This window comes from Camarhynchus parvulus, chromosome 12 (assembly GCF_901933205.1).
Source record: "Camarhynchus parvulus chromosome 12, STF_HiC, whole genome shotgun sequence".
NCBI classification, from domain to species: domain Eukaryota; kingdom Metazoa; phylum Chordata; class Aves; order Passeriformes; family Thraupidae; genus Camarhynchus; species Camarhynchus parvulus.
Window position 1 is genome coordinate 18862211 of NC_044582.1, and position 21276 is coordinate 18883486.

The 21276-nt window shown below is 47.4% G+C and overlaps 1 protein-coding gene across 5 annotated transcripts in view; it reads left to right on the top strand.

Moving 5' to 3' along the window:
• The window catches only part of ITPR1 (inositol 1,4,5-trisphosphate receptor type 1), a 158471-nt gene that overhangs the window by 59262 nt on the left and 77933 nt on the right, over positions 1-21276 (top strand). For 4 of the 5 annotated variants that reach the window (XM_030956611.1, XM_030956614.1, XM_030956615.1 and 1 more), the window contains 21 exons: positions 55-215; positions 951-1092; positions 1582-1740; positions 2309-2481; positions 2732-2851; positions 3939-4133; positions 5713-5964; positions 7839-7980; positions 8917-9070; positions 9888-10075; positions 11593-11731; positions 11901-11973; positions 12331-12496; positions 12597-12767; positions 13638-13703; positions 14411-14548; positions 16044-16169; positions 16533-16733; positions 18318-18569; positions 19085-19210; positions 19891-20019. In XM_030956611.1, the coding sequence (XP_030812471.1) occupies positions 55-215; positions 951-1092; positions 1582-1740; positions 2309-2481; positions 2732-2851; positions 3939-4133; positions 5713-5964; positions 7839-7980; positions 8917-9070; positions 9888-10075; positions 11593-11731; positions 11901-11973; positions 12331-12496; positions 12597-12767; positions 13638-13703; positions 14411-14548; positions 16044-16169; positions 16533-16733; positions 18318-18569; positions 19085-19210; positions 19891-20019 (3273 nt within the window). The remainder of the gene's footprint in view (positions 1-54; positions 216-950; positions 1093-1581; positions 1741-2308; positions 2482-2731; positions 2852-3938; positions 4134-5712; positions 5965-7838; positions 7981-8916; positions 9071-9887; positions 10076-11592; positions 11732-11900; positions 11974-12330; positions 12497-12596; positions 12768-13637; positions 13704-14410; positions 14549-16043; positions 16170-16532; positions 16734-18317; positions 18570-19084; positions 19211-19890; positions 20020-21276) is intronic. The other variant, XM_030956612.1, reaches the window with a different exon arrangement.

Genomic DNA, 21276 nt, shown 5'->3' on the forward strand with positions numbered 1-21276 from the left:
GCCACTGCTTTGTTCTGCCTTGGGGTTTGCTGATAAAGCTTCTCTGGCTTTCAGATTGGGACCTCTCCAGTGAAGGAGGACAAAGAAGCTTTTGCTATAGTGCCAGTCTCTCCTGCAGAGGTTCGGGACTTGGATTTTGCAAATGATGCAAGCAAAGTTTTGGGTTCCATTGCTGGCAAGCTGGAAAAGGGAACAATAACCCAGAATGAAAGAAGGTAAGGAAGCCAGAATTGGGATCAGATAATGTTATTTCCTGTAGTCAGTAACTGTTTCTTTGACAGTTTTATCAGAGTAAGGGATAGAAAAGGGATTTTGTTTCCTCCTTGATGAGATTTGATGTTGTTGTGTCCGTAGTGAAGGTTCTCAGGCCTGGTCTGTCCAGCCTTTCTTGTCCTCCATGAAGTGAGAGCATGAGAAATGTTGTGAGCTTTGGGGGACTAATCCCCAGCATACCTCTGCAAATGGAGTGTGGGAATTCCTAATCCATCTTGTGAGGACTGAACATGTGACTTGCTGCAAATCCTCTGACCGTGTCTGTGGAAATGGGGCCACACAAAAAGAGCACAGGGGTGGCTGTGTCACACCAGGGCCCATGTGCTTCCATAGCCAGTGCCTTTTATTTGGCCTTGGGAGAGATTATCACCTGATTTATGGTTTGTGGCAATTGAAAGAAGTGCCAAATAGAACTTGGCAGGTGTAGAGTCCTCCTAAAGGGATTTTCTTGCCTTGCTGCTGCTCTGGTTTAGCTGTTGGACAGTGAGGCTGCAGCAATGGAGGAGCATTAGTTTCTAATTTTAAGTTCTAGTGCAAACCTCTAAGCTTTATCCAGTCTCTAATTGCTGTTAGTTTTTCACTTAGCATTTCGAAATCTGTGTAAACTTAGCCTGGCATTGCTCTTTTAGCACAGAGAATTTGTACTCTCATGTTAACAGCTTCTGGCTTTTCCGTAGATCTGTTACCAAACTGTTGGAGGATTTGGTCTACTTTGTTACTGGTGGAACCAATTCTGGCCAGGACGTCCTTGAGGTGGTGTTTTCTAAACCTAACAGAGAACGGCAAAAGCTGATGAGAGAGCAGAATATTCTAAAGCAGGTAGGCTGGGGTTTTCCCTGAGCTCTGCCTATGGGAAGAGTTCTTGGGAAAAAGAGCCTGGTAACAGAGAACCTGGCCAGGCTGGATGGGGTTTGGAGCAGCCTGGCCTGGTGGGAGGTGTCCCTGCATGTGGCAGAGGGTTGGAACAAGATCATCCTCATGGTCCCTTCCAACCTAAGCCATTCTGTGGCTCTGTGAAACTTTGGTCTCAAAACTCAAAAGGCCCTTTGAGTTTCCAGCTTTCAGCAAGCTCTGGGCAGTGGGCTGTAGGCTCACCATTGCTGCAACTAACAATTCCAGCAGATGGTGCTGAATAAAGGTGATCAGCATCTTCTGTCCGGGCTGCTCCATGGCCAAGAACCATGGTGACTGCAGCCTATTTCTGATGTACCTTTTGAAATACAAAGGCACAGAGCTTTGGCACTAGTTATGAGCAGGAGAAGGCAGTGCCTCATGGGGCTGTGTCTGTGTTTTTTACTGAACCTGCAGATTTTCAAGCTGTTGCAAGCACCCTTCACGGACAGCGGGGACGGGCCGATGCTGCGGCTGGAGGAGCTGGGGGACCAGCGCCACGCGCCCTTCAGGCACATCTGCAGGCTCTGCTACAGGGTGCTCAGGCACTCCCAGCAGGACTACAGGAAAAATCAGGTTGGAAATACCCCTGTCATGATCAATGGCACCAGCATGGCTCCTCTGCTCAAATAATAAAAAAGCTTTATCCCATAAAGTAAACCCTGCTCTGCTGTGGCTGCACAGTCAGCAAGAGGTTTGGGGATTGCTCAGTTTCATTCTGTTTTTCATCTATCGGAGACTATAACATAATTACACTGATTCTAAGGGAGATTTAGAAAACAACAGAATTTCTAACTGTCCCACACAGGTGAATTACAAGACTTTCCACTCTTGCTGACTACAGCCTCCAATGAAAGTTGCCCTGTAAATTAAGGCTGTTCAGTTTTTGTTGCCATGTATTAAAAACAAGGTCCTGTCAGATAAGTGTAAAAGCCTTGCTGCTGTCTAGCCCAGGAGAGAGGGGAGGGATAGAGGTATTAAGGTTGTCTGTCATTGTTTGCTTTCTTTCACACAAACAATTTGGATCCAACTCAGTGTGCTCCTTGGAATGTTGGTATTGACAAACATCCACCTGTTTTCTGTTATTATTTTGAATTCTGAGGGCTAATTACACCCCCTTGCTCCTTGCCTGTGTGTTTTGAAGGAGTACATTGCCAAGCAGTTTGGCTTCATGCAGAAGCAGATTGGCTATGATGTCTTGGCTGAGGACACCATCACAGCCCTGCTCCATAACAACCGCAAGCTCCTGGAGAAGCACATCACGGCTGCTGAGATTGACACCTTTGTGAGTCTCGTGAGGAAAAATAGGGAGCCCAGGTGAGAGCTGCATTTCTGAATATGTGATTACCTTTCTCCTTCTGGGAAAAGTCTGTACCTGCCAGCTTGCTCGGGAGGAGGCACAGCCAGTTCACTGTGTTCTGGCACTCGCCCTGCCGTCCCCTCGGGCAGCAAGTCTTGCTCTGCTCTGTTCAAGTGGAGTTCTGAATGTTTGCTTCCTGAAATGTAGATTGCTTCAGTGTAGACTTCAACAGTGATTGATACCCTCTTGGCTCGTGCTTTCCAACAGGTTTTTGGATTACCTCTCGGATCTGTGTGTCTCCATGAACAAGTCTATTCCCGTGACACAGGAGCTGATTTGTAAGGCCGTGCTGAACCCAGCCAATGCAGACATTCTCATTGAAACCAAGTAAGTTTGTGCCTTTCAAGATGGCTCTCCTGGTGTGAAGCAGAAGGAAGGTGGCTCAGAGCTGAGCACGCTGCTGGCATGTCCCAGGGAGGCAGGGAATTAATTGTGTGGGATCCTTTTCAAACACAGGGAGCAGGGCTGGGGACAGCAGGTGTGTCTGCCAGGTGCATCCTCAGCCCCGCAGGCAGAAGCCCCTCAGATCTCTCCTGTTTGATCCAAAGCTCACAGACTTTGTGTGCAGGGGGGTGTGCAGGCTCCTGGGCTGATCCTCCCCCAGCTCTCAGGGAGCTCAGCTGGCAGCAGAGCACAAGCTGCTCCAGCTCTGCTCACCTTTCCTCCCACTGAAGCGGGGTTTGGGTCTCCAGCTCTGCTCTGCCATTGCTGAGGCCTCACAGCAAGCACCAAATCCCCTTTGTCTTTGGTAAAAATGGCTTTATTCAATATATGTACTAGGGAATAGATAAACATTATCAAAACACTGCAAAAGGGAAGCAGGTAGTATTTAAAACACAAATGGCTGAGAGTATACTTGCACATTTAATTCTTGTCATGAAATCATAAAGGCTGTATTTATTTCCATGAGCTCTTAGTATTGGTACATCACTTATTTGTCCTTGAGTATTTAATTTGGGTTTTTTTCAGGTGTTGATACTTTGTTTGCTGGAAGCCTTTTTAGTATCAGCAGCTGATTTATTTCTAGTAACTTTATCGCATAAACAGAAAGAAGTTCTGATCCATTTGGCATTTATGGGATACAGAATGAATCAATTTTTCTTTCCCATGTCTTTTCCTGGTCTGTTGAATGATCTTTGAATCAGTTCTCCTGTAAAGAAGCTTTTGAAAGTCCATTATTATGTGTCTTTAACTTCCTTGTTTCTTCATCCTTCTCACTTGAAAGGAGCTGAAATGTTCATCTTCTTAAGGTTGAATGGAAAGCTTATAATCTAATGCTTTCAATAATACACCCCAATGATTTGGTGTAGCAAAATGCTACTGCTGAAAGGGCAAGATGCATTTTAGCAAGTGTCTTAAAAGTGATGTGAAGGATGTATGTGGGTCTGCAATGTAACCTCCCCTTCTCCCCCAGGCTGGTGCTCTCTCGATTTGAGTTTGAGGAGGTGTCGAGTGGAGAAAATGCCCTGGAGGTTGGAGAGGACGAGGAGGAAGTGTGGCTCTTCTGGAGGGACAGCAACAAGGAGATCCGCAGCAAGAGCATCCGGGAGCTGGCCCAGGACGCCAAGGAGGGACAGAAGGAGGACAGGGACGTGCTCAGCTACTACAGGTGAGCCGCAGCCAGCAGCTCCCAGCTCAGCAGGGCTGCCTGGGGAGCTCTGCATGCACAGGCTGTGCTTGGGGAGCAAAGCTCCTGTTCCATGCACTAAACAGCCTTCAGAGAGGGAGGGTGAAGGCTCTCAGGAGTGAGAGCTGAAAGCACAGAGTTATTCGTGGTGAGGAGTCCAGGTGTTGACATGACCCAGTTTAAACTGATTTTTAAAAATAGTTCAGCTTTGAGTGTGTTGAATTTTTCAAGCACTTTGTGCTTGGTTTCCTGCCAGTGGGGGTTGGAAAATCCCCTGCAGGTGACCACTGGATTCCCTGTCCACTTGGGAATTGCAGGATTTGGGTGTGTGGATGGCTTTGCTTTTGGTTTGCAGGAAGTCACTGCTGTTCTCTGTGCCTCCTGCTTTCTCCCCAGGCCTTTAGTGCTCCTGCATTGGCAGCAGCACCAGCGTGAAGCTGCGTTGGTGCCCCAGGCTGGGCTGTTTGCACAGCCCGGCCGTGCTTTGGGCAGCTCTGACACGGGTGAGGTTTCCAGATGACTTGACAAGACACAGAGTTCTTGGCATAGTGTAAGGTCAGGTTTCAGCCCAGACCAAATTCCTGTGTCTGGGTTATAAACCCCTGAGAGTCATTTGACAGACTCAATTGTGGCAGTGCAGAAAGCACAACTAGATTATTTGTTTAAATAACCATTTTGTTTTGAATAGTTTCTTTCATGCAAATGATTCTTGCAGGAAAATTCCTAATACCTGGTTTTATTTGATCCTGTTGGAGCTCAAAAGGAGACCTCTTAGATAAAAGTTTTTTAAAACATACTTGCTTTCAAAGTAGGTATTTTGTTTGTAAAGTAGTTTAAATATATATATTTATATGTACTTTACACAGGAAATTAAACCATAATCCTCAACCGTGCATAGATTAACACATAGAATTTTCTTTTTTCCCTTTTCCCCTGAAGATACCAGCTGAACCTCTTTGCTTTATATATACACTATATATATTTTTGTGGATATAAAGTATACTTTAAATATATTTTTATATGCTTATTTATAGATATTTTTATATGCTTCTTTATATATATTTATATATGCTTTGTTTCTAAGGGTTAAAGTAGATTCTATATACATATTTATATGTATTTTACACAGGAAATTAAACCATATTCATCAAGCCCACATAAATTAACACATATAATTTTCTATTTTCCCTTTTCCCCTGAAGATACCAGCTGAAGCTCTTTGCTTTATATATATACTATATATATTTTTTGTAGATATAAAGTATACTTTATATATGTTTATATCTGCTTATTAGATTTATTTTATATGCTTATTTTTATATATTTATATATGCTTATATAATTTTATATGCTTATTTATATATTTTTTATATGCTTTGTTTCTAATGGTTAAAGTATATATATATTTATATAAAGTGTGTATGTATATATATACTTTGTGTAAAGAATATATATATATATATATATATATATACACACACTTTACACAGGAAATTAAACCATAATCCTCAAGCCTACATAAATTAACACACATAATTTCCTTTTATCCTTTCCCCTGCAGGTACCAGCTGAACCTCTTTGCCCGCATGTGCCTGGACCGGCAGTACCTGGCCATCAACGAGATCTCGGGGCAGCTGGACGTGGACCTGATCCTGCGCTGCATGGCCGACGAGAACCTGCCCTACGACCTGCGCGCCTCCTTCTGCCGCCTGATGCTGCACATGCACGTGGACAGGGACCCCCAGGAACAGGTGACCCCCGTCAAGTACGCCCGCCTCTGGTCCGAGATCCCCTCCGAGATCGCCATCGACGAGTGAGTGCGGGGCTGCTGCTGCTCGGGGCACGGCTGGCATGGACACGGGGCCTTTTCACCCAGCTTTCTTCTTCTCTGCTCATGTTTATGTGGCTTTCTGAAAGTATCCCGTCTCATTTGAATTGGTTGGTACTCAGTTCATTGGTTAGTAGTTGCTAGAGCTTGCCAAAGACTTTCCTCTCTAAAGACGTTTGCATTCTTGTCTCCTGGGTAGAAGATGCTTCCCACAGGTACCAGTCCCTCCGCTCCCAGGTGCAGGTTGGTTCCCCTGGGACAGGGATGATTGCTGGATTGATTCTGGACAGGATTGATTCTGAACAGGATTGATTCTCATGTGCCAGCTGATTCTCACAGATCCTTGTCAGCCCAGCCATCAGCTGTACTGAGCCCAAGCACCAGGCCTGAGCCAGGACTTTACAAGGTTTCACCCATATGCAACAGCTCTGGGTTTTTAAGGCAGGATCAGTCCTGAAGTCGTGCTTTGTTTATACAGTTGCTGTTTGTAAATAAATTAAACATCCCATAATGTGTTGCTGAGAATGAGATAAGCTCCCTGTGTGTGGGGTGAGCTCAGTGGTCACAGCGTGTTGGGCGATGTGACCGTGGAGTGACCTGGACCTGGCCAAGTCCTGACCTGGACCTCTCTCCTCCTGCCTCATTTGGTTGGAGAACCACAGAACTGTTAAGCTGGGGAAAGCCCTTCAAGCTCAAGTCCAACATTGAGCACTGAGCCGTGTCCCCAAGTGCCACATCCACACATCTTTGGGACACTTCAGGGATGGTGCTTCCACCGCTGCCCTGGGCCCCCTGTTCCAGGGCTTGACCACTGTTCCAGTGAAGATACTTTCACTGAAATCTCTCTAAACCTCCCCAGTCTGGGGCCATTTCCTCTGAGTGTGGTCCCCTCAGAACAGATTGTCCTTATGGGAGCTCACCACCACCAGCAGAAACAGGGGGAAGATGCTCAAACAAGGACACATTCCTGAACTTCCAGTGGAAAATCCTCTGGCACAGTGCTCAGAAACCTACACAAAACCACAGCTGGAGCAGGCACCTGGTTTCTTGACCACTTGTATTAATTCTATAATTAATAATTCCAAATTTATAGTACTCAACTCTTCAGAGCTTATTTTTTTCAGTTGGAGAAAATGAACACCTAAAATTGAAGTTAAGTCTTAGGAATTCAAGGTCTTGTCAATGTTATTATTGGTGTTCAGTAATTTCTTGTATTTCCCTGCTTGCCAGCCTGGTTTTCTCTGCTGAGAGAGATGCAGTAGATAATAAATCAAATTTCAAGGCCAAAATATAAAACCAAATGGTTTTAGCTCTGGCAAAGGCTCACCAGTGATAAGTGATCAAACAGGAAGCAAAAGTATTTTGTGGGAGGTGGTGGGAGTGTCCTTCTCAAAGTCACTCTGCACATACTGAGAAAAAACCCTAGAATTTATATTAAAAATTAATATCTGTTTTGCATATATATTGGTTTTATTTGGAGGAAAAATACCATCCTCACTCAGCCTCTCTTGGCCACCCATTCTCCTCAGTGCTGCACATCACTTGTCATTGTTTCCACTCAAATAATGAGGTTGCTTTTTGTGTTTTTTGGGACAAAATTATCTTTTTTTTTTGTTGTCCTCAGATGTTTCAAAATAGTACCTAATGAGCATATGGGATAAACCAACAAAAGCCAGGAAATTCTGGTGTCAGTGTCCTGACTCCCTCGTTTGGATAAATTATTTACCAGCCTTTAGCTTTTCTTAGATTTTGACAAACCAATGAAAAATTGTACTGGGGGGAAAAGAGCCCTGTGTATTTGCATGCTAAGTTTTGTTTTGTTTTCTTTTTTGTTTTGTTCTTTTTTTTCCCCTCTTCAGCTATGATAGCAGTGGAACTTCCAAAGATGAAATTAAGGAGAGATTTGCACAAACAATGGAATTTGTAGAGGAATATTTAAGAGATGTGGTGTGTCAGAGGTTCCCTTTCTCTGATAAAGAGAAAAATAAGCTCACTTTTGAGGTAGTTATCCAGTTCTGATTTTATCCTTTTTTTTTTTTTTTTGTGGAATGTTGGTTATTTTTTCAGCACCAGGTAGTTTGGCAAGTAATTTATGAGTGTAATTGGTGAATCCTGAGCCTCAGTTGGCTCCTTTCTCCTCATGCAAGTAATCCCACTGAAGTTTGTGAGTTTGCAGTCATGGTTCTTGAAATACAATTAATGCACATCAGTTTATGTCTGAGGTTTGCAGCAGCCTTGTTTAGTCTCTGGGCTCTCAGTGTTATTCCAAAGCCAAGCTTTACTGGAATAAATATCTCAAAAATTAAACACTGTTTGTATGCACAGAGAGTCTCCAGAGCTTATAGTGATGTTCACCAAGAGAAAAAGTGTCCTGTGCCTTACTGACCTGTTAAAATAGGTGCAAATAAAATGTTGCAAATCCATGCAACAAATAACCATTAATTTAACAAAAGCTGTGATATCCTGAAAAAAATACAGTTGATGTCATATACTTCTAATGATGGGGCTACATTAAACATTTGCCCTATATGTGATATTTTTATGTGGGTCTTTATGGGGTGGACTTGTGGGGGAACTTTATAGCTTGGAAGTTACCAAGCTCAGCTTTGTGGGTGCAATATGTTTTTTATAAGACAATGATAGAAATTATCTGTACCTTCCCTCTAGTCTTGCCCTGTTTTGTAATGAGACAAATGCAGTGTGAGTTATAGAATATCAGTTGCAGATACAGACATGAACTGCAAGCATTGCAGTATTTGTAGGCAAGTAGAAGACTTTCTGCTGTGATGTAGAATTAGACAGTCCTGCAGAATTCCCAGATATTGTGATAAAATGTGACCCTCAGCCAGGTTCTTGATCTTGTCACTGTGTTAGACAACTTGACTGTGATAGCAAAATGTTTAGTATTAATCAGGCTTTTTATTGTTATTTTGGTAGGTTGTTAACTTAGCCAGAAATCTGATATATTTTGGTTTCTACAACTTCTGTGACCTCCTCAGACTAACCAAAATCCTCCTTGCTATATTAGACTGTGTGCACATCACTACCATCTTCCCTATTACCAAGATGGCAAAAGGCGAGGAAAGTAAAGGTAAGGCTGGAAAGTGTAGGACAGAAAGTTCTTGGGTGGCTCTAGTTCATCTCAAAATGTCACTGTGGGGTGGAACAATGAAGCCACACAGCATCCTGAGCTGGAAGGGACCCACGAGCATCATCCAGCCCAGCTCCTGGCCCTGCAGACACCCAGCAATCCCACCCTGGGCATCCCTGGCAGCTCCTGGAGCTCTGGGGCTGTGCCCATCCCTGGGGAGCCTGGGCAGTGCCAGCACCCTCTGGGGATGAACCTTTCCCAAAATCCAGCCTGACCTGCCCTGGCCCAGCTCCAGTTGTTCCCTGGGTGCTGTCCCTGTCCCAGGGAGCAGAGCTGGGAGCTGCCCCTCAGGAGGGGACCCAGTGAGGTCTGACCTCAGTGTGCTCTGCCACATCTGAAGAGACCAAGAGATCTCACTGCTCCTTGTATCACTTCTCCTCTAGTCCCTTCCCCATCTTTGTAGCCCCCTTTGGGTGCTCTCTAACATCTTTAGTTCTTACATTTTGGCCCCCCATTGCCTCCAGGACTGGAGGTGAGGCTGCCCCAGTGCAGAGCAGAGCAGGACAATCCCCTCCCTCCCTGGCCCACGATGCTGTGCTTGGAACTCCTTTCTGTCCATGGTAAAGCTGGGTAGTGCCTGTGATGGGAGAGGGCAGGGGGCTTCTCCAAGCACTGCAGTGCTTCTGTTGGCTTCCCCCGTCCCCAGGGTGTGGATGTGTCATGCTGAAGCAGTTTCCCATTGCAGGCTGTGGCTGGTCCTTGCCCTGTCAGTGCAGCCCCATTCCAGCACACTAACCGTTGTGTTTCCTCTCTGAAGGGAGCAATGTGATGAGGTCCATCCACGGCGTGGGGGAGCTGATGACCCAGGTGGTGCTCAGGGGTGGGGGGTTCCTGCCCATGACTCCCCTGGCAGCTGCCCCCGAGGGCAATGTCAAGCAGAGTGAGCCAGAGAAGGAGGACATCCTGGTCATGGACACCAAGCTCAAGATCATCGAGATACTCCAGGTACCACATGGATGCAGCTCCTCGTGCTCTCCTCCAGCATTAATTGTGTCCTGCTGCCTCTTAATGTACTTCTGACTCTCAGACTGGGAAAGTATTGCAGGGGTAACCTTGTCGGGCACAGGGCTCCCAACTTGTTTATGACAATATTGTGCCATTATTGAAAGAATTTATTAGAAGGAGTTTGCAGTAGACATTTTTGTATTTAGCAGTGATTTGTGAGTGTCTGACTTGAGGCAGAGATGTTGTTTTCCACCCCGTTGTCTTCCCAATTTCTGAGGGTCTGCAGGGCCATCTGAATGCCCTGAGGAATGGGGAGATCTGGAGACTCCTCTTGGCAGAGCCCTCAGCCTGCCATGTATTTCCAGCCTGCACAGTCAGCCTCTCTCTCTTCCATCTCTGCCTTTCTCACTTGCTCGCCCCGAAGTCTTTGGGATGCACACATTTTCCCTCGTTATTGACTCAGAATTATTGAGCTGAGATGCATCCTCCCTCTCTGGGTGTGGGAGTCCTGTTTGTGCTCAGTAGCTTCATCAGCTGGGGGTCAGCATGCTGCCAGAGCCTGGGGGGTGAAGGCAGCAGAGCAGCAGGAGAGCCCTGCTGTTCCTTCCCCTGCCCCGTGGGAGGCTCTGCCCTTCCCTCAGCAGCCGGTGCAGCGCAGGGGAGGCTCCCTTCCTTCCTTGCACCATTGCTAATTTCAGCTCAAGGCAGAGCATCTCTCGTGGCCTGGCATGTGCAGGGGGGTATTTCAGTGTGCCAGTGTTCCCTGCTACCAGGGCCATGCAAGCTGGCATTAAGCATTTTCCCCTAAAGCTGCAAGAACTCTGAGTGTTCTTGGCTATGTAGCTCCTTCCTCAAGGGGAAGACCGTGGAGAAGGTGGTCTCTGCTAGGCTGGAGGTTTCTGTGGCACCAGCTGGTGCAGCCCAGCTGAAGTGCTGGCTTGCATGGCACAGCCTGGCTCCTGGCAGCTCGTGTCCTGCTCCTGTGTCCCAGCACCCCGGGAGGACAGCAGCACGTGTTCAGGATGGAGATGGAAGTGCTGCTTTCCTTTCCTGGGGTGAGGATATCGGCATCACACAGGAATGAGGCACCAAAACCCTGCCAAAATGTTTTACTCATCAGTATTTATTATGTGTGTGTATCATGCTCGCTGAAATCCCTGGAAAATATTACAGAGTTCTGGGGGTTTTGAAGGTGATATTTACTTATCATGGAAAGATGGGATCCCAGAATGGTTTGTGTTGAAAAGGACCTTGAAGCTCATCCAGTTCCACTCCCTGCCATGGGCAGGGACGCCTTCCAGGCTGCTCCAAGCTCTGTCCATCCTGGCCTTGGACACTTCCAGGGATCCAGGGGCAGCCACAGCTGCTCTGGGCACCCTGTGCCAGGGCCTCTCCACCCTGGGTAACTCTTCCAGGTTAAATCCACATCTCTGCTCAGTTGATGTCTTTGTGTGAATTGTAGATGTGGTGGAAATACACAGATTATTTCAACATTTCTCCTACCTCTGTGTCATCAGTTTATTCTGAACGTGCGGTTGGACTACAGGATCTCCTGCCTGCTCTGCATATTTAAACATGAATTTGATGAAAGCAATGCCCAGATGTCCGAATCCCCCACTGGAAGCAGTAGTCAGGAAATGCCAGCTAATGTACCAGGTGGGTTATTTGGCAAGGAATAATGAGGTTGTGTGGCTTAGGGAAGACTCTGGAATCTTCAATGCCATGATTGTTTCAGGTCCCACTTGCCATTTGAACTGTTTTTAAGCTGGAAAAACATCTTTGGTGCCACTCTGACCTCATGTATTTTTCCTGTTTATTTTTTCAGGAGCCCTGGACTTCGAACACATTGAAGAGCAAGCTGAGGGGATCTTTGGTGGAAGGAAAGTATCTCTTCACAGGTGCTAATCGAGAGGAAGTGCCCAGGCTGGAGGGCTCCCAAGGAGTGGGGACTGGGAAAACAGCTTGATTTTAATAAAATGGCTTTGATGCAGCTCAGAGTAGGGTCCATTTGGATCCAGAGATAAGGAACAGGGGTTCTTCAGCCAGAAGGATCATCAGGGGAGGGCTCTGTGCTGTGGGTGAAAGCCAAGGTGCAGGATTAGTGCATCTCAGCTCAATGCTACAATAAAATCTCTGTACGATTTCCCCCCTTATTTAAAAGTAAGAAAAAAAGGTTTTCTGCCACTGCTAAGAGAATTTAGAAGCTGCTGGGACCCTCAGTCTGATGTGCTGGTTAACTCCTGCTGTGTTTCCAGTGAGGAGAACACCCCTCTGGATTTGGATGATCACGGGGGCAGGACTTTCCTCCGGGTCCTGCTGCATTTAACGATGCACGATTACCCTCCCCTGGTGTCTGGTGCACTGCAGCTGCTCTTCAGGCACTTCAGCCAGAGACAAGAGGTCCTTCAGGCTTTCAAGCAGGTACCTGTGTGTCTGGAGAGAGTTATTCCTTATCTGAATGTATTTATGGCAGCTGAAGCCAGCCCTTTTTGTGCAACTCATGGCTCTGCCTCCCTGTAAGGTTCAACTGCTCGTTACCAGCCAAGATGTTGACAACTACAAGCAGATCAAACAAGATTTGGACCAGCTGAGGTCAATAGTGGAGAAATCTGAGCTCTGGGTGTACAAAGGCCAAGGTCCTGATGAGGCCATGGACAGTGTGCCAGGTGAAAACGAGCACAAGAAGAAAGAGGTAATTGGGTTGTGTTTGTGTGAATTTGGGTGGGTATTTGCAGGGTGTAGCTGCTGTCAGAACTGTGACAAGGCCCATCTTCCCAGCACACTGCCTAGGTGAGGTTCTCTGTACTGCTTTCAGGTTGAGGCAGGAATGAGAGGAGAACTTGAGCCAGGTGATGCCCAGTAGCAGCCCCTGAGGTGTCACCTTTAGGGTCTGACAGGGCTGGTTTGGGTTTGCTCTGGCTCCCCTTTCAGCACTGACCAGTGGCACGGGATTTGTGCAATCAAAAGTACCTCAAGTAAGGTAAGGGCAGAGCTGTGAGCTGCTCAGGTGACAGCAGAGAACTGTGCTTTATCTCTACCTGATAACAAAGGATTTTCCCCACGTGCACATCTGGCTTAGAAGTCTTTGAGTATCTTGTTTCCATGTAATTTGCAATCAGGAAAGACTGGATGAGGGGATGCAAGAAGCAGTCCCTGGTTTAGGAACATTTATTGCTGGAAGTAAATACAAGTAATCCACTTGTTGCTTTTCTTGTACACGTTGCTGTGAGGAATCTCTTGGTATTTGTGCAGTGACAGTTGAATAACAATAGAGAGAAAGGAAGGGGTTTTTTTCTGAGGGGAGACTTGATTAGAGACAGAATGTGACAGGCGAAGGATGGGAGGTTGCTGACTCTGAAATCATCCCTCCCTCACCTTGTTTTGTGTCCTAGAGGTCAATGTGACTTGACAGGATAATTGTATGTGTTTTTCTGAGGCTGTCAGAGCTGGAGGATGACAGTCCTTCCCAGGAGGAGAGCGGGCGCTATCCTAGAACGGTAATTTTAGCCTTCATGTAGACAGTAGTATAAGCTACTAATAAATTGTCTGATTTTATCCTCAGGAAGGTCACAGCAAGTCTCAAAAGCCTGAAAGTACTAGCAGCTACAACTACCGGGTAGTAAAAGAGGTAAAACTTTGCTTCTTGATAGTTCACTGGAAGTGTAAATGAGTAACAGAGCTCTGGAGAGCTGCAGTCAGAGGGAGGCACCCAGGAAAGTCTGAGTCACTCTGCCATTGTGGAAACTATTTGCTGAGTAATAACAAATCCCAACTTGAATGGGAAGCCAGGATAGAATAAGCACGACGTGTGTATTCTTTCCTTAAGAATGGAGTAGTGAGAAACGTGACGTTTGCTGCTGTTTCAATGGTAACACAATATTTTTATTGTTAAGGACTACAAAGGCAGTAAGCAAGGGGAGAAGCCATTTAATTCTCCCTGTCCTGAGTACCTTGCACTCAAAGCCACTGTGCTGTTGAAATTTAATGTAGAAAATACCAGATGAAGAACGTGCTGGGGTGCTGGTGTGGTGTGAGCTGAAGGTGTGTCTGTGGCTCTGCTGTGGAGCTTGGTGTTGTGTTCACTTGACATGGCTGAGTTCTGCAGGAGCATAGAATCTCAGAACTGTAGAGTGTCCTGAGGTGGAAGGGACCCACAAGGATCATCCAAGTCCAGCAGCCCTAGTCAGATGCCACGGATGGAGCCTGGGCCACGAGGGGCTGCCTGGAGCCGCTCTGCTCCTGCAGATGAGTTGGTCCCTGGTGCTGCTCTCTGGGACCTGGCGTTCTCTGGAAGGAAAGCCAGAGTTGGGGCTCTAAGGCCAGTGTCTCCTGCAGATCCTGCTGCGGCTCAGCAAGCTCTGCGTGCAGGAGGGGGCCTCGGTGAGGAAGAGCAGGAAGCAGCAGCAGCGACTCCTGAGGAACATGGGAGCTCACGCCGTGGTGCTGGAGCTGCTGCAGATCCCTTATGAGAAGGTGGGGCTGTGTGTCATGCTGACAGGCTTTTCATACCTCGTCTGAATCTTCTGAACCTCCTCCCTGTGGATTGGATGCACAGAGGCTGGTTTATGTTGCCTCATAGTCTACAGAATACCCACTCTCAGAAATAAGGAGCTCAGACAAACTCTGTTTATTTTAAGCCTTTGAATATACAGATTGCCTGAAGAAATATTCACAAATCATACTTCAGAATTAAGGCTCAGCTCTGAGCTTTTCATGTGAGGCAGGTGCTGCCTTGAGGTTAAGCTGTGTTGATGGAAGCAAGACCCTCGTTGTGAGGCAGCTGTGTGAGCACCATCCTGGGGACAAGGAGGGAAAGGAGGGTGTCTCATTCCCCAGGGGTTTTATGAGCAGTGTATACAGACCCTCCCGCAGCTGTAGAGTCCTAAACTCCCCCTTAGAGGTGAATAAATACCCAGTGACTCTCCAGGTGAGGTCTGCTGCTCCTAATTAGCCTTAACAGGGCTAAAACTTGGCAGCTGTGCAGGCTGGAGCCCACTGGGGCTGGGTTGTGCCTGTGAGCCTGCAGAGCACCAGGCTGTGCTGATACAGCACACCCCGAGGTCATCACGTTGGCTGCTCATTAATCACAGCTGACAGGTATTTATCAGTACTGAGGTGAGGCACCTCTGCACATTTTCCTGGTCACTCTGCTGTCCTCTCTTTCAAACTCATCAGGTTTCTGAGAACCAGTAATCCTGCACAGTAGCTTTGATTAAGGTTAATTCTCGTGGTTTCTTGCATCACATTTTGCTGAAAAAGCAGCAGCAAAAACACCTTTCAACGCCTTCTCATCACCTTTCTGTCCCATACATGTGAATGTGCATCAGACAGGCAGTGTGGAAGGGGTTTCACCCTTGGGAAGATACGAAATTCCTTAAAAATAAAAACAGGCAGTAATTTTCCAAAGCGCGGCTCCTGCCGTCGGTGGGCTGGGAATCCACGCTGACGTCGGAGGAAGGGCACTGGTTCCTCAGCGGTGCTTGGAAGGCTGCAAGGAACGTGGAGGTTCCAGTAAAGATAGATTGGGCTGGGCTGGTGCAAAAGCAGCTTTCCATGGCTGCTTTGCCATGAGCTTCCCCGTGCGTGGCTGCGGAAGGGCTGCAGCGGGACGTGGCAGCTCTCCTGGGCAGCCCCGAGGTGATGATGTGTGGTTTGGCCAAGGGGCTGGGATATTCAGAAGAGCAGAAGTGACTAAAGCACGTTGCTGGCAGGCCTGGCTGTGGAATAGGCACTTTCAGAGAATAAACTACTGTAATTTCTATTATGGGCTTTATTTTTGACGCTCTTTGGAAGCGTGGAGCTGGCCCAGCTCATCCCAAACGTCTGTGAACTGGGTGGAGGTTTGTTTTCCTTCGGGGTGTGAGAGACGTGACAGTTCCCTTGCTGGAGCTGTGGCTCATCCTGTGCTCACCTCAAGGTGAACCTTTGGATTCTTTTTAACCCCCTCTTCTTTGTCATGCAATCCCAGGCTGAAGACACGAGGATGCAGGAGATAATGAAGCTTGCACACGAGTTCCTGCAGAACTTCTGTGCTGGGAACCAACAGAACCAGGCCTTGCTGCACAAGCACATAAACCTGTTCCTTAACCCAGGGGTAAGAATAACCTCAGGCCATGATTTATTTTTTTGTTCTAGCAAGAGAAGGGACTGCACTGTCCTTGGTGATACCTCTGGGGCTGTTCTGTTGCAAGATTGGTTGAAGAGGTCACATTTTGTTTTCATTCTAAAGCCTCAAAAGTTGGCAAGATGTTTGTTTAGGGCAGTTTCAGTGTAGAAAGTTCAAGAGGCTGAAGTGGAGTGAAAAATAGGCTGAGATAGGAGCAGTGGTGTTGAAAGCTGAGGTCCTCAGCAAAGTTCCCTTCAGCCCTGTGCTTGTAGGAGTTTTGGCTTTATTCTAACCCTAGTGGGGATGTTGTTGATTTTCTGACTTTTTGCTCCCTTTCATGCCCTCCATCAGATCCTGGAAGCAGTGACAATGCAGCACATTTTCATGAACAACTTCCAGCTCTGCAGCGAGATCAACGAGCGCGTGGTTCAGCACTTCGTCCACTGCATCGAGACGCACGGCAGGAACGTTCAGTACATCAAGTTCCTGCAGACCATCGTCAAGGCAGAGGGGAAATTCATTAAGAAATGCCAAGATATGGTAATGGCTGAGGTGAGAGCTGCAGAGATTTGCAGGGTCTGAACAGAAGTTTGCACATAGCAGTTGGTGAACATGACAAATTGATCCTCTCGCTTCGGGGACTGCCAAGAAGCTGACAGCTCTCACCATGCAAAAAGAGCATTACAGCTCCCAGGAAGCTCAGGCTTTTTGTGACCAAAAGCTCTCTGAGCTCCAGACTCACAGGTGTAACGAGGGGTTGGTTGTTAATGGCACGAGTTTCTTCCCAGGCCTGTACCCAGCAGCATGTAGGTGGGGTTATGAAGCAAGGGTGCCTTTGTCTAGCAAAATTGGCTTGAAGAGAAGTAGTTTAATTTCAAGATCACTAAAGCAGAAGGAGAATTTCACCATGATAGCATTTTGATGAGAGTTTTTTAATGAAATTTTAGAACCACCATAGGATCACCTTCCACTATCCCAGGGTGCTCCAAGCCTGATCCAATCTGGCCTTGGGCACTTCCAGGAATGGAGCAGCCCCAGCTTCTCTGGGCAACTGTGCCAAGCCTTCTTCACCCATATTTTTCTGCCATCTAAACCTACTCTCAATCTGAAGCCATGCCCCTTTGTCCTGTCTCCCCAAGCCCTTGCAGATAGTCTTAGCAAGATGTGCTTACTGAGCTGTTCAAGTGTGAAGAGGAAGAAGATGAGGATTGGCTTTAGGTGTGTGGGTAACTGGAAACTGGGGAGCCAGGGTAAAAGGGAGAGGTCAGAGAAGGGTGAATGAAAGCCTTTAAGGGGGATATTGGATGGGCTCTGTTTGGCAGATCTGCACATCTGTTGGAATGTTTTGGCCTCCTCAGCAGGGGGAGCCCCAGGATCAGATTTGTCCAGTCTGGCTTTTGAGCATCAATCCTGATGGGTGGATCGAAAATCTTTCATATTTTGTTGTTCAGCTCAAAACCAGCTCCATGAGCTTCTCAACACTTAGTTGAGTGTGAGATGCTCAGCAAGGGGCTCCCCCAAGGTCAGCAGCTCCCCTGAGGGTTTTCTTCTACATCTTACCCTGCTGTTTTTCCCCAACGCTGTGGGAGGACAGCCCTGGATCCCTCCAGCTGTGTGCTCAGCAGTGGACCAGGGCTCAGTTTGCTCCATCTCCTTCCCTTCCTGGAGTTCCAGGAGGTCTGAGCTGCTCTGAAATCGTGGCCAGCCAGGTGTCAGATGTGAAGCTGAAAGAAATCTCCAGTGTGTGACTTGACGTGTCACTGGCCTTGGAAAACGTCTGATGTTTGTTGGGAGGGGTGGAAGGAGTGAGCCCTGCAGTGCTCCCATCCCTGGGCAGCTCTCCAGCAGCACTGGGCTGTCCACAGCTGCCTTAGGAAGTCACCTGGGGTGACATGGAAAGGCACAATGGAAAGTCACAAACTTCTTGGCAAAACTTCTGGCTAGCAGGCAGCTGGGCTGGCTTTGAATTTCCTTAGTGGTTCAGAAGGGGTCAGATAAATGGGAAATGTCCTCCTGGAGCCCTGTGTCCCTGAGGGGCTGGGGAGCAGCAGTGGGACAGCCCCCGTGAGATTAGAGGGATGCTGTGGGGGATCCCAGGCCTGGCTCTGCTGATGGAATGCTCTCCTTGGCCCACAGCTGGTGAATGCAGGGGAGGATGTGCTGGTGTTCTACAACGACAGAGCCTCCTTCCAGACCCTGGTGCAGATGATGAGGTCGGAGAGGGACCGGATGGATGAGAACAGCCCCCTGATGTACCACATCCACCTGGTGGAGCTGCTGGCTGTGTGCACAGAGGGCAAAAACGTCTACACAGAGATCAAATGCAACTCCCTCCTCCCTCTGGATGACATTGTCAGGGTGGTGACCCACGAGGATTGCATACCTGAGGTGAGGGCTTGCAGGAGAGCTGGGCTGTTTGTGTTAGAAATGTGCTGGGTTTGGGTGAGAGAGGGTTGATCCTGCTGGGGTTGGTGCAGGTGGGCAGCGAGCTGGGAACTGCAGCCCTTCCCTGCTGCTGCTGTTGGCACCCCCAGCCAGCCTGGATAGTCAAGTTAAATCCTTTCATACTTCCTCCTTACCCTGCAAGTGGCAATGTGATGCTGTACTTGGTTATTTTATAGGGTTCTTGAGGCAGAGAGGTTTATGGATGTGCTGCTAACCTTGAACAGATGGTTCTGCAGAACTAGAAATTATTATTATGCTGACGTTTTGTCTGCAGTAATCCTGGGGGTTTTTTATTGGATGGTGTCTTGCTATTCATGGCATTAAATTTCACCAGTGTTTAAGTGAAAGGAAGAAGCAGAAATCCAAATGATCTATGTAGCACTTTTAATGTGACATTATATTCATTCACACCACCATTCAGGTTCTTATTCTTTATGAATTATTTTCTCTACTTTTAGGTCAAAATAGCATACATCAACTTCTTGAATCACTGCTATGTGGACACAGAAGTAGAAATGAAAGAAATTTACACCAGTAATCACATGTGGAAGCTGTTTGAGAACTTCCTGGTGGACATCTGTCGGGTAATGTATCTGCACCAAGGAACTGAATTCAGCTTAAAAACCTCTTTATTCCAGAGCACTGGGATAAGACATCCCAGTGCATGAAGGCAATAAGTACCCTGAATACTCTGTTCCTGCAAATATGTGCCTCCTTTTCCTTGTGCCTGTGGATTTCATTAGTCATATTCCATGGAACACATTCATATTTTCCTTTTTAAAAGAAAAAAATCCAAGCCCAAACTAAAGCTCAGTGAAGCTCCACACCCTGCTCCTTTGTCCAGTGCCTTTTCTGTCCTGCCACCTGGCCTGCTTATTCTGGCAGCATCACTGAGCTCCTTCCTGAGCAGCACTCAGCGTTTTTTGGCAGGTCAGGACAGATTGTTTTCCAGGCTTGGTGTTTATTTGGCCATATGGCTTTTTGCCTGGGATTCCAAGTATTTCCCCATACGAAAGCATTACACCTCAGTGCTCCCCATCCTGCTCTTGCCTTCCTCCAGGACTCTGTGGTTTTTTCCCTCCCCCAGCCGTGCTCTGGGCCAGCACACCAAACCAGGAGCAGCTCTGGCTCTGCTCCGGCGTGGGCTGGAGATGCAGAGCCCCAGTGTCTCTGCATTGCTGGGACCAGGACAGTGTGACACGAGGAACTCCGGTCTCTGGTGCCCTGGTGAGCTGCCCCTGACCTGCTGTGGTTTGTGCTGCAGGCCTGCAACAACACCAGCGACAGGAAGCACGCGGACTCCATCCTGGAGAAGTACGTGACCGAGATCGTCATGAGCATCGTCACCACCTTCTTCAGCTCCCCCTTCTCCGACCAGAGCACCACCCTGCAGGTGGGGAAATGCACACACACTGCTAGGGCACTTGTGTTCATTCCACTTGGTGCCCCTGACAGTGCAAAGGAAACACAGGGGAGCAGTGCTGGTGTAACTGGGGAGCAAATACATCTCAGTTCTTGGTGACCAGACTGGTCTTTTTGCTGTAGAAATGTAAAAACATGTAGGTCACTGTACCAGTGTTCTTCTGGAAAAGCTCCAATGTCACACTAATTCATCAATGCATTCAACTCTGTGCTACCACCAAGGTCTTTTGTTGAGAGTTCTTGTGTGCCATTGAATGCCAGAATGGTTTGTGTTGGAAGGGACCTTAAAGCTCATCTCATCCAAGCCCTGCCACAGATATCACAGAGGGAGCAAGGGAGATTGATTAAGGACAACATATTTTACAGAAAGATTCAATTTCCCTTTAAAAAAAAGGGATTCAGAACAAGAATCCAGAAGCTCTCATGTGTCTCACCAAGTAGATTTTTGCCTAGTTCAGAAGCTGGGGAAATGTGGAAGAGGAGCTTGGAACACTTGTGAAGGGGAGAAGGCAAAGATTGGTACAGCAGAGGAGCACAGTCAGGATGTTGCCCTAATATTTCTATTTGCACAGAGATAACACTGTTCTTTATGCATAAATAACTTTCTGGGAGGGTGTGGGTGGCGTGGTCAGGTGTCTGGCAGGAGGTTGAGAGGGGCAGTTGTTGAAACTTGATGCAGCCTGGTGGTGCCAAGGGCAGGTGTTTGCAGTGCAATCTCCAGGTCTCAAAGCTCATCCAGCCCTACCCCTGCCTGTCTCTGACCTCAGCTGAGTGAGCAGTGCAGCAGCTGATTTGCTCCTCAGGTAACTTTGGTTGCTATTGCACCTTCTGTGCTCCTCAAAGTGAGACATGGAGACTGTGGCCTTGTCCTGGGCTCTGCCCTTCCTCTGTGCCATGTACCTGAGCTGCCCTGCTCTTTTCATCTCTGAGATGCAGCATTTGAATACACATCTTGCCATCCTATTTTAGCCATCTGTTAATGTTATATCAGCAGTTTTTCTTTAGTTTCTCGATCTCCCCCTCTGTCTAGCAAGATGAAGTCACTTGGTTCACCTCTTTTCCCATCTCAGTTGATAGATCTGCCTTGTCCTAGATTCATCTTTCCTCCTCATCTCCAAGTTAAAAGTGGTTTCTCTCCCTTTTCCTGCCTGTCAATACTCTTGTCTGTACCCAGGGATTCTCCCCCCGAGGAGCACAGCCTGTTCTCCCACCTGCCTGGTGTCCATCC